This window comes from Centruroides vittatus, unplaced genomic scaffold (assembly GCF_030686945.1).
Source record: "Centruroides vittatus isolate TY-2023 unplaced genomic scaffold, ASM3068694v2 contig_1824, whole genome shotgun sequence".
Classification (NCBI taxonomy): domain Eukaryota; kingdom Metazoa; phylum Arthropoda; class Arachnida; order Scorpiones; family Buthidae; genus Centruroides; species Centruroides vittatus.
In genome coordinates this window covers 532,233-548,273 of record NW_027121123.1, presented here as the reverse complement: position 1 = coordinate 548,273, position 16,041 = coordinate 532,233, and the positions used below count along the sequence as shown (strand labels likewise).

The 16,041-nt window shown below is 25.7% G+C and overlaps 1 protein-coding gene across 2 annotated transcripts in view; it reads left to right on the top strand.

The window, feature by feature from the left end:
• Positions 1-16,041, top strand: part of LOC136969845 (lachesin-like) — a 119,031-nt gene that overhangs the window by 92,086 nt on the left and 10,904 nt on the right. For both annotated transcript variants that reach the window (XM_067264132.1, XM_067264131.1), the window contains exon 7: positions 5,566-5,628. In XM_067264132.1, coding sequence (XP_067120233.1) covers positions 5,566-5,628 — 63 coding nt within the window. The remainder of the gene's footprint in view (positions 1-5,565; positions 5,629-16,041) is intronic.

The following is a 16,041-nucleotide window of genomic DNA, read 5'->3' as shown; positions in this document are numbered from 1 at the left end:
CAGTATAATAAACAAAATGATGCAGTTAGATAATAGAATCAATATTAATTTTTATAAATTTTTATAATATTAAATTAAAGAAATAGTGCTTATAAGTAAATAAAACAAATGAAAAATTAAAGCAGAAAATACGAAATAATAAAAACTTAACTTTTTTATGTTAATGATAATCATTTATTTATGTTTATTATATTTTAACTATTAAAATTTCGACCAGTTGACTTTAACGTTTGAATATTTGCAACATTTTAATGACTTCCGGAAACAAACAAGTAGATTATTAAACTCGAACTCAACCATGCCTATTAATAACTCTTACCTATCAAATTTCATAATAGAAAATTAATTATTAATTAAATTATAAGTTTTTGATAAAATTAAAGACCTCCCAATCAGGAAGAGGAAGGAAAAAAATTAAAATAAAATAAAATAACAGGTAATTGAAATCAATAATAATGATTAGAAGTAAGAAAACTTTGTTATCTGATTTTGTTTGAAGGTCAATGTGAGTTGTTAGACAGTTTAACATGTTTTTAATTTGCCTTCTCACCACATCTACAAGATAAGTGGTTCTGTGCATCTCCATTAAACTGTCACAGATGCCAACGGCAATGTCTCAGACTAGAATATAACACGACACATATTCGGTTTAATAAGATACCCCAAGGGATATCTATACTTGCAAGTTATTCATCCTCTGTTATTTAACACGATGGGAATATCGACAAAATTACTGTTAAGGGATTTAACTTCTTTTATGAAACTTGGAAACCATTTTGCGGTCGCTTCTTTGAGAATATTTTACGAGGATAAAACGTTATTATAATTTTAGGATCTAAACAAATTTAATGAAATTTTTAATAGATTATATTATGAATAAATTATATATTAGTTAAGTGTTTTAATTATTATTAATCTTTATTAGCGTATTATGGGAAATTCCCGTTACAAGGGGGAAATCATAGAAAAGCGGAACAATAATAAATATGGCTGTACAATTTTGTATTATTTCTAAGTTACAATTTATATCAATTAACTCTATGATTCGCTTTCTATGTTTTTACTTACATTCTCAGACATTTTAATATATTTATTGAAAAAGTTATATAGCCTAATTAACACTGTTGCACTTATTTGAAATAAGTTGTTATAGAATTTCGTGATTGATTTACTGTTAGACAGGACAGTAATACCAAATTGATTTCTGATCTCTGTACATTCCTTACATACACAAATTATATGATAAATCGAGATTTGTTCTTTACATAAGTTACACAAATTGTTTTTAATATTCAGATAATTCTGATTAACTATTACATAAAAACTATTCAGTCGGAGTTGCATGTAAAATCTTTTCATCGCGAATGGAATGGGAAAATGCAAATAAACAGACGAAGGAGGGAAAATTAGATTATCAATATACCAGGGATGAAATTTAGAGTTCTGTAGTTTATCCATTTCTTGCTGGATTGAGTTATTAAACATGTTTTCTATTAGAATGGAGTACCCAAAATTCCAATCTGCTTCCGTATTATTAAATAGTATAGGTGATATTCCATATTTTGCCAACATTCGACAAAATTTATTATACCAATTATTTACGTAATTTTCCTTTGTCTCAGTTAGACTCTTAAGTTTTTTTAATATAATATCTATCCAAATATTATGACTATTTGTCAATCTCTTATAGAATTTTAGAATTCTTACTACCAAATAAGACTCTAGTTGTAATCGATTTGTATCATGCCGGATCGCATATCCGGGTACAGCTCTGTCTAAGCCATATATTTTCCTTATGTATAATAATTGAATTTTTTCCAGTCGGGATATCCAGTCCATGCCCCATATTGGAAAGCCATAACATATTGAGTTTATGACTATTGTTGAAAAGAGCTGCATTTGTTTCTGTATAGAGTTTATTCTTATTTTAATTAATAAGTGAATAAGGTTATTAATTAATTTGTGTGCTTTGTTCCATATATATTGCGCATGAGCTTCAAAAGATAATGTTGAAGATAAACTAATTCCCAGGTACGAAATCTCCTCGACTACTTTTAGTTTCTCATTTAAAAGGTAAAAATTATAATCTTGTCTAGACAGTCTTCCACCCCTTCGGAATATCTGAACATACGTTTTGTTTGGATTAATTTTTAAACCTAGTTGTAAGAAGTATTTCTGCATTAAATTAATTTTTCTCTGTAGACCCATTTTAGTGTTCGAAATTAACACAATGTCGTCTGCATATTGAATTGAATGAATTAGCTGATTCTCTATCAAAATCCCATCCTCTTCTTTATTAAATTGCCCATTAATGTCGTAAATCATAAAATTGAATAAGTGAGGCGACAGTGGATCACCCTGCAGAAGACCACCATAAATATCAAATGGTGGGTATACATTTTTTCCACATTTAATTGTAACGGAGTAATGACCAAATAAAAACTTTATAGCCTTAATAAACAAAGTATCTGCACCATGATTTTTTAGTTTATCACATAATGTTCCTATTGAAACCGAGTCAAAAGCCTTTTCTAGGTCCAAATAAACTGTATATAATTTGTGTCTTTTTCTGGATAAATGGATTTGAATGATTGAGATTAATGTAAATAATGCTGTTTCTGTTCCACTCTTTTTAGTAAATGCAAATTGGGAGTCTGAAATCAGGGAATTTGCTTCCAACCATTGAATAAATCTTGTCGCCAAGATTGATGTAAAAATCTTCCTTAATGAAGAGAGAATTGCGATAGGTCTGTAGTTGCTAGGATTTAATTCATCGCCTTTTTTAAATATCATTCGGAAATATGACGAGCACCATGACTCAGGGTAAATACTGTTTTCATACATATAATTAAAACTAAGTGCTAACAATTCAGCCGTATCAAATGGTAATCTTTTTAAAAAACTATTTGGAATGGAATCAGGTCCCACAGCAGTAGTTTCTTTTAATTTTTTAATAATGTTTACTATTTCTAGAGCCTGAATTGGCGAATCCAATACACCCTCATTTCTGTTCATTGTATCCTGTCCTGATTCTAGAGTATTATTTATATTATTTGCCTTCCTTTTTCCAAAAAATTCAAACCATTTTTCAAATCCAACAAACACTTGCTTTTCCTCCTTTATCCTCGGTCGATATTTTTTAACTGTTGACCAGAAAAAATTATTGTTTTTCTCAGTAAGTAATTTTTGATTAATCGTATTAAAATATTTCTTTTTCTTCGCCTTTATAAGATTATTATATCCTTTTCTTGAATCTATATATTCCTTTAGTTGTTCTCTTAATCGATGTTTACGAAATAATACCAATGCATGTTCTTTTTTTCTCTTTGCTCTATAACACTCCATATCAAACCATTCTTGCTTAAATTTATATTTCTTCTTATTTAAGTTTTTAATTTTATGACAATTCGGTTCTATAATATAGTCTTTAAAAATTTTTATTAAAGAATTGTATATTTCTCCAATCTGTACTCTATGGATTAGTTTGATTCTTTCTCCTATTTCACTTTCGTATTTTCTAATGTTAAATCTACATTTCATCTCTTGTAAGTTCTCTTTTATATTTTTCTTTTCGCACAATAATAGGTTAGGCAGGTCTTCTCCTATAATTAGTTGTAAAGGGAAGTGATCGGATTGGTCGTTATCTAACACCTTAAATTCAATACAATGGTCCAATATAAATTCTGAACATATTATATAATCTATGACCGATGCTCCTCTTGGAGACAAAAAGGTATGTCTGCCAGGATAATCCTCTATAGTACGACCATTTAGTATGTATAAATCGTGACTTTTGGCAAGTTTAAGTAACAAGTTTCCTTTTTTATTACTTCCTGTGTCAGAGCTACTTCTTATATTGTAAATTATTCGGTTATTTCCTTTATAATATGAATCGTTGAGATTTCCAATTCTGGCGTTAAAATCGCCTATAATTAGCCATAATGGAGTAAAATGTAACCAGTTCGATAAAATCTTTTCAATTTCTTGATAAGGACTTTGAAGCGTTTCATAAGGCGGAATATAATTGACTATTATTGCCAGATATCTTTCGGCGAAATTACTAAGTTTTTTTGTTTCCAATTTGATCAAAGAAAATATTAAATATGAACTTGTATAAGAGTAAATCAAGCTCCCCAAAGTTTTATTCATTATTAACATAATTCCACCTTTAGGCCTGCCTACACCAGGATTTTTTAAAGCAGGGACCATTATGTAATCAAAAGTCTGTAAAATTTGTATGTCGTTTGTGGTTAATTTATTAACCCAAGTTTCTTCTATACCTATTATATCATACTTCTCCATCATCTTTTTTAAATAAGTTGAAGAAAACTTATTTCTGAATCCTTGGACATTCCAAGTGAGTATTCTAATTCCAGACTCTTTCATATATTCCATTTTAGATTTATCGCACTTACTGCTATTATTATTAAAAACATTAGTATTATTGGGTAAATTTAGTAATTGAAATTTACATCTAAAAAAGTTTTAGCATCCACTAGGCAGTTATTTGTAAAACTATATGTAATTTTCATGTTTTTATAAATGATATAGTCATTTCTTAGTAAAATCTGGACACCTTTTTTCTTAGCCTCTATATAATATGGAAGAATTTTGGCTCTACGATCTCTTGTTTCTTGGGTAAAGTCAGATGACATGCGCAAATTATTATATGGCTCTTCCAATGAAACTTTTTTATAATTATAAAAATAAGATATTATTTGATTCTTCCTTTGAACATTAGTTAAAGAAATTTTTAGAATAGTAGGTTTTTCCTTTTTAATTATATAAATGTCTTTAATTTCTTCTAATTTAAAGTCTGTTATTTTTAAGGTCTTCTGAATAAATTTAACTAGGCTTTCTTTTATAATTGTACTTTCTTCTATTGGGTATCCGAATAACATTAAGTTAGCTTGCTTAATTATATTTAAAGTGTTATTTACCATATATTGCTGGGCTTCCATTTTTCTGTCAAGGTCAGGAACCATCGCCTCAAGTTGATTTACTTTCTGCTCCAACAGGCCAAACTTTGTTTTGAATTCCTTTAACTCCTGGTGAATTAAACTTATTTCGGATTTAAGTTCCAGAATTTGTTCAGTTATGGATTTATGAGAAGCTTGTACAAGTTTTGACAGTTGTTCTATGCTGGTTGTTATCGGATTATCATCTCTCTCCCTCACTTCACCATAGATTTCCAACATAGACTCCTTTTCCTTTTCTCTCTCATTTTCATGTGTTATTTCCGTCCCTTCCTTCTCCTTGGATGATGTATGTTGTCTACGGAGCATTGTATCCACACAAGCTGCTTTAGACATCTTAACTGTACTTGTACTTCTAGTCAATGGCGGTCGTCCTCTCTTTGGCGGAGAATGTGACAATGGACCTGGGTTTTGTTCTATCCCAGCCATTATCAGCTTTATCCGTATAATTATTAATAAATATACCTGAATTAGCCACAAATTTAACGATAAAAGTTTCTTTTTTTCATACCAAAAAAGCTCCGACTTAATTTAATGTTAAATGATAATTAATAATAAGTTTTAATATTTAAAATAAATTTTTTTACAGAAATACACGTCTCGCCTCAACCTGTAAAAGAACCATCAACTGCCAAAATACAAAGTCTAGATGGTAAGATTCTTCTAATTTTTTTTTTTAAATTAAAAAAAATCTTATTTTATATAAATACAATTAATAAATAATGACGTGAAATTAGTTTTAAAAATTAAACATTTTTTATTTTTAAATAAATGTTTTAAATATTAATTTGATTTATTTTTTGTTCGTTTTTAAATGATGTTTACATTCCGCAGTTTAAATTTTAATCAGTGTAAACAGAATTTTTTTTTCGAACTTTAATAACAAATTAATTAACGGTTAAAATATTTTTATTTAGATGTATTAGTTTTGTTTATTTTTGGACGGTTTTATAATTATGGAAGGATTATAAAATTATTGCTTAAAAAGTTAATTAATAACAATTTATCTTGATAAATGTAAATATTTTTCAACGATAAATTTATAAAAAAAATGTATATAAGCAATGAAAAATTAAATTAATTATATAAAAAAGTTTTAAATTATTCTACAAAATTATTTAAAACTCTGTAAAAATTAGCATAGATAATTAGTTTAATTTACTTATTTTTGTATTATTATATAAATTATTTTAAATAATGATAAACTAAATAGCTTAATAATATAAAAAATAATATCATTTAAAATTTAACCATGTGCAAATTATATTATGCAACATTAATTAAAAATTTTTAATATTTTTCGATGCATTTATTTAGAACAATGTGTTTAATTTAATATATTTACGTAAATAAAAGCTTTAATTTTAATCATTTATAATCAAAAAGTCTGATAATATAACTATAACATAGCATATGTCATTTGTTTTCATGGTGTAATACTAAGAAAACGCAAAATTGTATAACATTACGTCTTAGTTATATTATTTTTTAGTGTTATACTACGAAAATGTAGGTAAATGTGTGTATATATCTACAATATAATATATACTTCGTGTATAATTAATTAATTTAATTGCGCTTGCAAATTTCTATAAAATTGCTAGTAGTTCCATCTGAAAGATAAATAGTCAAATTGTTAATTACTTATTTAAAAAATTCAGTTTATATTTTTATTTTAAAACGTTTTAATCGATGGATATTTATTTTATATTGTGTTATCAGGATTTCAGAGAAAGGAAAGTTGGAGTTTTTTCCCTGGTCTAAAGAAAAACTAGGGACCTTAGTGGCCCCTAATTTCTTAGGGCGTAGAGGTCTCTACACCCATAAATTAATGTTAGTTTTACTAACAAGAATTAGATCTTTTTTCAAACTGATATTTATTAATATAAAAACATTCTACGTATTTCATTTATTCGAAAAAAAAAGAACAAAAGGATCTACTAAGGGATTAATAATGCTTCTCTATCCATATCAAGAGGGCTTCATACCAAGATTTCGAAAGCACATTTATTTTTTAAAATGTGTTTACCTAACAGTGATGAATGATTATATATTTTATAATATAATTTGACACTCATTGAAGTGAAGTATACAATTTTTTAAACAAAAATACGAAATTTATAATGTAATTAGTATTGAAAATATTCAATAGTTTCATATTGTTCTAGGCCTTTAAATATTTACTTTAATATATATTTTTTTAAAAAATAATAATATATCATTAACAACATCAAGGTAATTTGTTATAATATTATACAAAATTCTTTAACAGTATGAAAATAAACAAAAGATATCAAATAATAATGTAAAAATTTCTAATGTACAATGTAATAAGTCAATTAACATTTTTACGACGAGTCAATGAGAATAAATTGTTTTCTCTTTACTTTAATTTTTTTTCTTTAGCTTCTTGATTTAATTAACTTTACAATTATTCTAATTATTCTCTTAGACCAACAAAAACACAAAGAAGAAAAACAAGACTTTCCTATAATATTTGAATTAATTTTCTTAAATTTATTTCTTCAATTCATTTGCATATTTTAAAATTCAAAGATTTTTAAATTAAATCTCTGAAAAATTCGTAAACTGAGCTACAGTTATTATGAAAGTAGAAATTATGTTTTGACATAAGCTTAAGTAGCGACTTAGATTATCAATTCAGTTTTTGTCGAAAAATTGCTATTTTAATTTTCTAGAAAGATAAATGAGTGAAATTTGAAACATTTAAATAAATAATCAAGAGACAACCCCTTGAACTCATAAATTTTAAAAGTTTAATATTATTAAAGTTAAGAATGTTGCAAGAAGTGTGTTTATAAAATAGGATACGAACAAATGAAGAGAAATTGATTTAAAGAAATTAAAAAAAAAAAAAAAAAATACATACATTCGATGAAAGTTGAGTAAATTGATATAAAGTCACTAAAGTAAACGAATATAAATAAAATAATATTTAATATTCCTTATGAAAGTTTCAATAATGATCTAGAAAAATATGTTTTTAAAGCGAAATTCTTCAATTAGAAGGAAGAAAAAAAAATAAGCTTTAAATTTCTAAGAGAAATTTAAATAGTAAGTAATTTGATAATGTTGTTGTTATTATTTTTTTTAATAACAACAACAAATGAACATTTATATTTTCAAAATTAAAAATAAAAATATATTATTTTATTGTGAGTCGTTTCATCTTAGTTATTTATTGTTTAAGTTGAAATTATTTTTGTTTCGTCTCTTCTTATTCATATAAATAATTAATTTTTAATTAAATAAATGTAGTTTTTTAACCTGTAATTTCAACAAATATAAACTTTTTTTAATATCTAGAATTTAAATATTTTAACATTTAACATGAATACTGTAGCAAAGTTTCTCAATAATAGGTTAAAATTTCATATCAAATGTATTTGCTAGAGAAATTTTTGAATTTAATTTTATAAATAAATAAATAAATCTACATTTACCCCATAATTTTAAAGAACTTGAATTTTTTTTTCTATATGTAAAATTTAGATAATTAAATATTTAATGCACAGAATACTTTCTGAAGTAAGTTTCTCTATAATATTTTAACATTTTATATGAAATGCATTTAATCTGTTTTAAAACTTTAAATAATGTCTAAAATATCTAATTATAAATTTATTATTTATTACTATAATCACACATTTATAGGAACACTATGATTAAGTGAATAGACATTAAAAGTTGAGAAATTTTAATTAACCTGCCGAAAAATAAATTAAATAATGGAATATCGAAGATATTTCCGTGAAAATTATTAAATAATTTATAGCTTATACTGTAGATAATTTAAATTAAAAGTAAATAGTTTTCATTATAGGATATTCGTTATGAGATGCTTTAGGTTTTCACCTGAAGCAACCGATAATTGAACTTCTATAACAAGATATTTATTACTAGAAAATGTTTATTATAAATTATTTTCGTAAATATTAAAATACAATGAAGCTCTTAACTTTTATATTCTAATAATTTAAGTATTTAGATCATTTATAATTAAATCTTTCGTGTTAATTTATGATGAGATCAAGAAGTTCATTGAGTTCATTAAAATGATTTATATTATTTATTCGATAATAATATATAAGCTAAATTATTTCGAAATTAATTAAAATTAATACTTGTATACATTAAAATTTTGTGTAATTTAAATATAAAGTGAAGTTTTATGTACAGTTTATGTTATATATAATGTAATGCGTACGAGTTGACTGTTGTAAAAGATGATTATCATGCATGTAAACCACAATTATCAAGGAATTCATCCATGTTATAATGTGTATAGATCATTGTAACCTATTCCGAGAGCTATTTTATATATGCATGATTTACTTTAACACTATAAATATCATTAAGACTGTTATAGAGTTCGGATAATATTGTTACATTACGTGTAAAATGACTTCTATTATATAATATAAACAACAAATTTCACTATAAATATAACGCATGTTTCGAGTTTATCTTAAGAAATTTTTTAAATATTTATTTAATTTATATAATTAATATCGGTTTTACTAGCAAAAAAAAAATTATAAAACATTTAAAAAATGTATAAAAATACACATATAACGAGCAAAAATGATTGTAAAATTCAATGTAAACACAACTCAAATTAAATTTATATAAAGTAATGAAATTTTATATGCTATCTTAAAGCCTTATTTTGGTTTAAAGATTCTAATGAAAATTAAAGTAAAAGTAATTTTCGTAAAGTAAAAAAAAATATATATATATATGAAAATAGCTTCTATAATAAATTCAATTATTTATATTTACTTGAAATTCCTGTTTATAATACTTCGCATCATAATAAATTGTTAAAATTCTTGTAAAATTTATTAAATCATTAAAGATGTTATAAAAGCGTGTAAATAGCGAGAAAATTATTCTGTTAACTGGTCTCATTTATAAGGTAATAACTGCAGTTCAGTAACAATTGCGTTTTAGACTTCAGAAGTAATCACGATAGCGCTATTGTCGCCTCTAATGGCAAATTTAGAACTAGAAGAAGGAATTTATATTGTAAGATGTGTTTATTCTAAATTCTTTTTGTACTAGATACAAAATATATATAGAAAAAAGTCCAAATTTTAGCTAGATTTTGATTTCTTGGGTCTATTTTCCTTCCTTGTTTTAAGGAAGAAAATTTGAATTTCTCACATTACACTGGTAGAATAAAGAACTATGTATAAAATATAATTCGCATAGTTTCCTTATAGTCTCATTTATTCCTTAATGGTTAAGCTTTATAACCAGAATAAATTTAATTAACTGTATTTAACTGTATTTATTTAATTTGCAAATACAGTTTTACTTTTCTTACAAATATATATAATTAGAGAAGCATCTACGCCTCTACATAGAGAAATTCTCGATAATTTTTATGTAAGGTATAATATGAACATTTTCAGCTAATTTTACTAGGGTCTATATAATGATTAATTTAATATAATTTTGCATTCATTGAAAGCCCCAGCGATATTACTAGATTCTTGTAATCAGTAGCGTATCCGAGTATCTCTATAAGGGAGCATTAAGAATAGACTAATGTATGAATTTTGGTAGATAAATCTTAAGACATATATACATATGCATATAAAAATACAATTCAGTAAAAAAAAATAATTATATTTTAGTTTTGGTCAAGGAAAGTAACATTCTTCTTCTATCCTCCCCTACGTAATGATGTATCTACTTCGAAGATCTATAGTTAATAAATCTTATAAGAGAAACACTAATTTGGTTTTACATATACACTAATCGTATTCGATATTCACCTAATGCAAGTAATTCTATTATGGAAACTGAATATATTTTTCAAAAATTCATATGAACGTATCTGAAAAACAAATTTCATTCTATTTTCTAACAGCCCCAATATTTTTACTTGAAAATTCTATACTATAATATTAATTAATTTTATTGTTTTCTTAATATATTTCTTATAATGAAATTCATTCAATTCGTAATAACTAAGGGCCGAATTATATGCATTTATATACATTTAAAATCTCAATACACACGCGTACATATGCACTAAAAATGCCATTTGTGCACTGCTGTATGAATGTTAAAAATAGCTAAAATATGCATGTTGTGTTATTAGTATACACTTAAAATTCATAGGCTGAGATGTGCATGTATTTTACTTCTGTTTGCGAGCAAATCTTACTATTATTTCACACTAAAAAATGTAACGTAATAGACATTTATGTGAGAGGGGATAAACATGAGAGAATAAATGGCACAAGGAATTTGAAAATTATGAGGTTACAAAACGTATTAGAATGACGTATCATGTAGGATATGCACAATCAAGTCAATTACGAATAAAATTTCATAACTTTCTACGCTATCTAATCAATAATTATTGAATTTGTTACTAAATACATTATACAATGTTATACGAGAAATGACAAGGTCAACTTAGTCTCCCTCGTCCTATAGTTACGTCGCTGGTTTAAAGAGGTCGTACAGTTTTGTTTATAGCACTGTGCAAATGATAATAAATGAGAAAACGCTCTTATTAAGTTATCAATTAACTATAAATTTAGTATCGAATCGATAGTAATGTTTCGTTTCCAACCAATAGCATGAACTATACTAAAGTTGCAGTGCAACTAGAACTTACCTGTGATCTATTGCTGTTTCAGCTCGTTTTTGACGCTTCATATTGTGCTGTTGTAAGGATGTTTCAACATGCCGAGACATTTAAAGCCATTTTTTTTACAAGTAACGATTTGTAAATATTATTTTATCTATTTTAAATATCTTGGATCCAAACGCCTCTTCACACTTTCATAGCGATTCAGTGTAAGTTCTTACTGTTTAATAAAGCATATCAAACCAAATTCGATACGCGTTTACATAGTTATATAAAGTCTGCATTATCTGACAACCTTAATTTGATTCACCTTGTACTTAAATTGTGTTTATATCGAGTTTTCAACATTAAAACATGCACGTGCACACAAATCCGATCCTTACTAATAATTTGTTACAACCTAGTGAATCATAACGGAATGACTCATTAGTAATGAGTCATTTCACTGTTCCTATGTTTATTCATTTCATGTCCAATTATTAAACCATGCTCTTAGGCCTGTAAACTGACGTCAAGCACACCATATGCTTTCGTACAGGTAGCACACCAAAACTTTGACTCGACTTTTCTCCCTTAAATGAAAAATTACTACCACCAAATTTTGTCGTTCAATATAGTAAGAGTAAAAAATACGTGAAAACGGGCGAAATCGAAGGTTGGATGATTTGACTTATTCAACTTTGAACATTCAAAAACAGTAGAAAAATTTTCGAATTAAAATCGAACCATAAACTACTAATTCTTGCTCCTTTATCTATAAAATGCAGCAAACCGTACCTCTATAATACACTTCTTACTCGAGATACTGTATACGTGTTGAACATGTCTATCTCGAGTCAAAAAGGCAAAATTGAGAATATTAGTGCGTTTATGTTTCGTGGATAAAATCAGTTTTATCCGAAGAACATAGGTTTGACTGAAGGCTTTGAATTAAGTTATATAAATCCTCATCAAAAAGTAAATAAAATAACTTTCAATTCTACGTTTAAAGTTATTTTTTAAACGAATGGGCAGATTCATCATCATTTCTTCTATTCCTCTTTCTCTAGATAAACTGAGGAAGACGAGGATGTTGATTCAAAGGATTCGTCACTGTAACGCGACATAGATACATGTCAATGTTTATTACAGGCTAAATTATAAATATTTTTTATACTATGCAAAGTAATAGCATATATAACACTGCATATTATGAGGAAAATTTACAATTTTTATAAATATTACAAAAATAAATTCTTAAGGAATAATTATCTCTATGCAATTTATATTATGATTTATATAAGTTATATATCTCTAAATCTAAAACAAGAAATTGTTAAGAATAATTGCAATAAAAATTATTCAACAAATTTTTATATAAACTTCCAATCGTACGATCATTAAATTAATATCATATTATTAAAAAAATGGCATTTGCAATTTATAAAATAAAGAAAAATAATGATTTTTTTTCATTGTATTCTTAAAGAAAATGAAGACTATGCAGAGAAGGGTCATTCATACTAATTACTGAACACTCGAAATAATAAGGAGAGAGTCTGCGTTATCTTGCCCCTTCTCCTCTTAACTCCTATATTGAAGAAGAACACACGTACGCATTGCAACAGATAAATTTTGTTTATGGAAATTTCTCAATTAAATTCGACATATTTTAAATATTACTAGAATTTTATGTATATTATGGCTAATTTTTATAAGGTTCCATAATTTTATCGCCATGAGCTGTATTGACAAAGGAAGGAAAGGTACACAAATTATTGCAAAGTGTCTTTTATATTAATTTCTGCAAACTTAAAGTAGTTAGGGAGCAAAAAATACAATTACTATTTTTCCTAGCTTTTTATTACACGAATAATTTAAAATTTGTTGTATCTATGCCACAAGTTAAAATAATTTAAAATTTTAACAAACCGTATCCAATGTCATGCAAACTATCCAATTTGCTTCGCTTCGTAAATTATGAGAACCTAACCTCTATAACATTTATAATTCTATATATTTTTTTAAAAATATTTTTTTAACTGAATAAATTTGTTCTATCAAGTAAAATATTTAAAATAATATTGTATAAACCTCGTCGATTCTCATTTTATAATTACCTTGCCCCTATGCGCTAGTATACTTTCTCTTGTATACTTTCCATTTTAAAACACATTATTTTAATATTAAATTCATACGATGCGTTAAGCAACTTCGATTTTATTTAGGAATTTTGAACGAAAAAGTTATTCCGAAAACTTCTATTTAAAAAAATTAAATCATTTTCCACTACCGTTATTTTTAAATCATTGAAAAGGAGATTTTAGTTCGTTCTCTTAATTTCTTTCAACGAAATCCAATCTTTTTCAACTTTTATTTTTTCTATATATATATATATATGTATGTATGTATGTATGTATATATATATATATATATTATCCAATTATTTTAACTATACCTTTGAAGGAGAAAATTAAAATCGTATTCTTTTGTTTGTTTATTTGATTCTTTTATATTACCTTCCTCTTCATCTCATGGTGTTATTACTACCGAAAACTCTATTCATTTTAAAACTAACGGGTCTAATTAAAAGTTGAGGCATAATATTAAAGGAAAATCTTCACAATAATAATTTTGTTTAGTAAACTTTCCAATTTTTCAGAGTCTGAAGCGCAATGAACGACAGAAAAATTATTTTCTTTATGTAATAATTACTACTTAGCGAAAGAGTAATTATTCCAAAGTTTCACTAAACTGTATTTTAAATTACTAAACTAAATAGCATTTATACAGGACCTCTCAGACCCTTTTTTCACCGCTTAGTACATTTAAAAAATGTTAAAAATTATATTATGCTATAAATAAAGTTTCTTCTAAATATATAAGACTGTAATGAAATGAATCATTTATAAACAAGTGTTTTTAAGGCCTTTGTATGTGCGAGGCCCGAGCAAAATGACTCTATTGGTTCCCATTGTAACAGGGTCTTCATTGGGCCTATAGATTCCCACTATCTGTCCATCTGTTCTTTAATCTCGAGAACGGTGTTAGATAATCGAGACCAGATATGGAAAGCTTAGGGGAAACAGATCCCGATTAACTAAATACGAACTTTCGGTCAAGACTGAAAGTCACGTGATTTCAATTCAAAAATTTCCCCCAGAACGGAGTTACATAGATGACCGGCATGACTGGTGTTATCAGGAAAAGTATGTACAGGGGCAAGACAAAATTAATTTGAGATCGAGAGCATATATTTTAATCGACCGTCGAATCGAATTTTTGATCGTTTAAGTTTTATTTAGTTAATAACTAAACAACATATTTAAATGCTAATAAGAGTATAAAGAATAATTTAGTCTAATTTATATTATAAAGAATTTTTACAGTAAATCTTAAAAAGCATAAGCTAAAAAATTCTTAAGCAAAACAGAGCTTGGAGCGGGCGATAAGAAATGATCATTGAACTGAAGCAAAGTTGAAGTATCTGTTTTAGTATAAAGGAAGACTTATATTGCAAGAGAAAATTGCTACCTTTAAGTTATAAAATTCGATTCTTTTGCTAAAATATCACGTATAAATCTATAAATGGATTCTCTTCTTATAGTAACACCATTTATTTTCTCATACATCTTCTCTTTATTATTTATGTTCCGGGTACATGTATAACTTAGCGAATACTTTATCGTATAAATTAACGTGTAGAATAAAATATTTGTAATGTTTAATATTGTCAACTTGTAAAATTTATGCGTAAATTACTAAAGAGAATTGTAACTTAAGTTAGCTTAATATAAACAAAACGTAAATCAAAATTGAATAATCTTCTAAATTTTGATTATGATTATAATTAAATTTGACAAATTTAATTAAAGTCGAGCTGTTGAGAAATTCTTTTATGAATTATATTTAGAAATAATATTAAATAAATAAATATTTTTATTATTTATTTAAAAAATTATTGGGATTTTCCTTCAAAAATTAAATTGGATATACTAAATTCAAATTTAGTATGTTATGTGATATCATTAGATAAACAGAATTTTCCAACCGGTAGGTTATCAATTTATCGAATTGATAATTAGAAAATTAATTTTCGATTTGTTATTGGTCGAAATTGGTACATTTATATTCGCTTTTACAAATTATATTTCGTTAAATTTATGTATTTGCATAATTAGGTTAAAATCTGCATGCTAATATTTAGTTTTAAGTAATATTTGCTTGATAGTCTTCAAAGTGTAAAGTAAGAATATTGATCTTATTTTTAAACATAAAATGATCTTAAATTGATTAAAATTATTCATAAAATTTGAAATTATCTCATTTTATTATCGCAGTATTCAATTTTTTTTAAACATAATAAATATGTAAATAAATTCAGATAGTTTAGAAAATGATTTAAAATTTTATGAATAATTTTAATCAATTTAAAGTCATTTTATGTATAAAAAG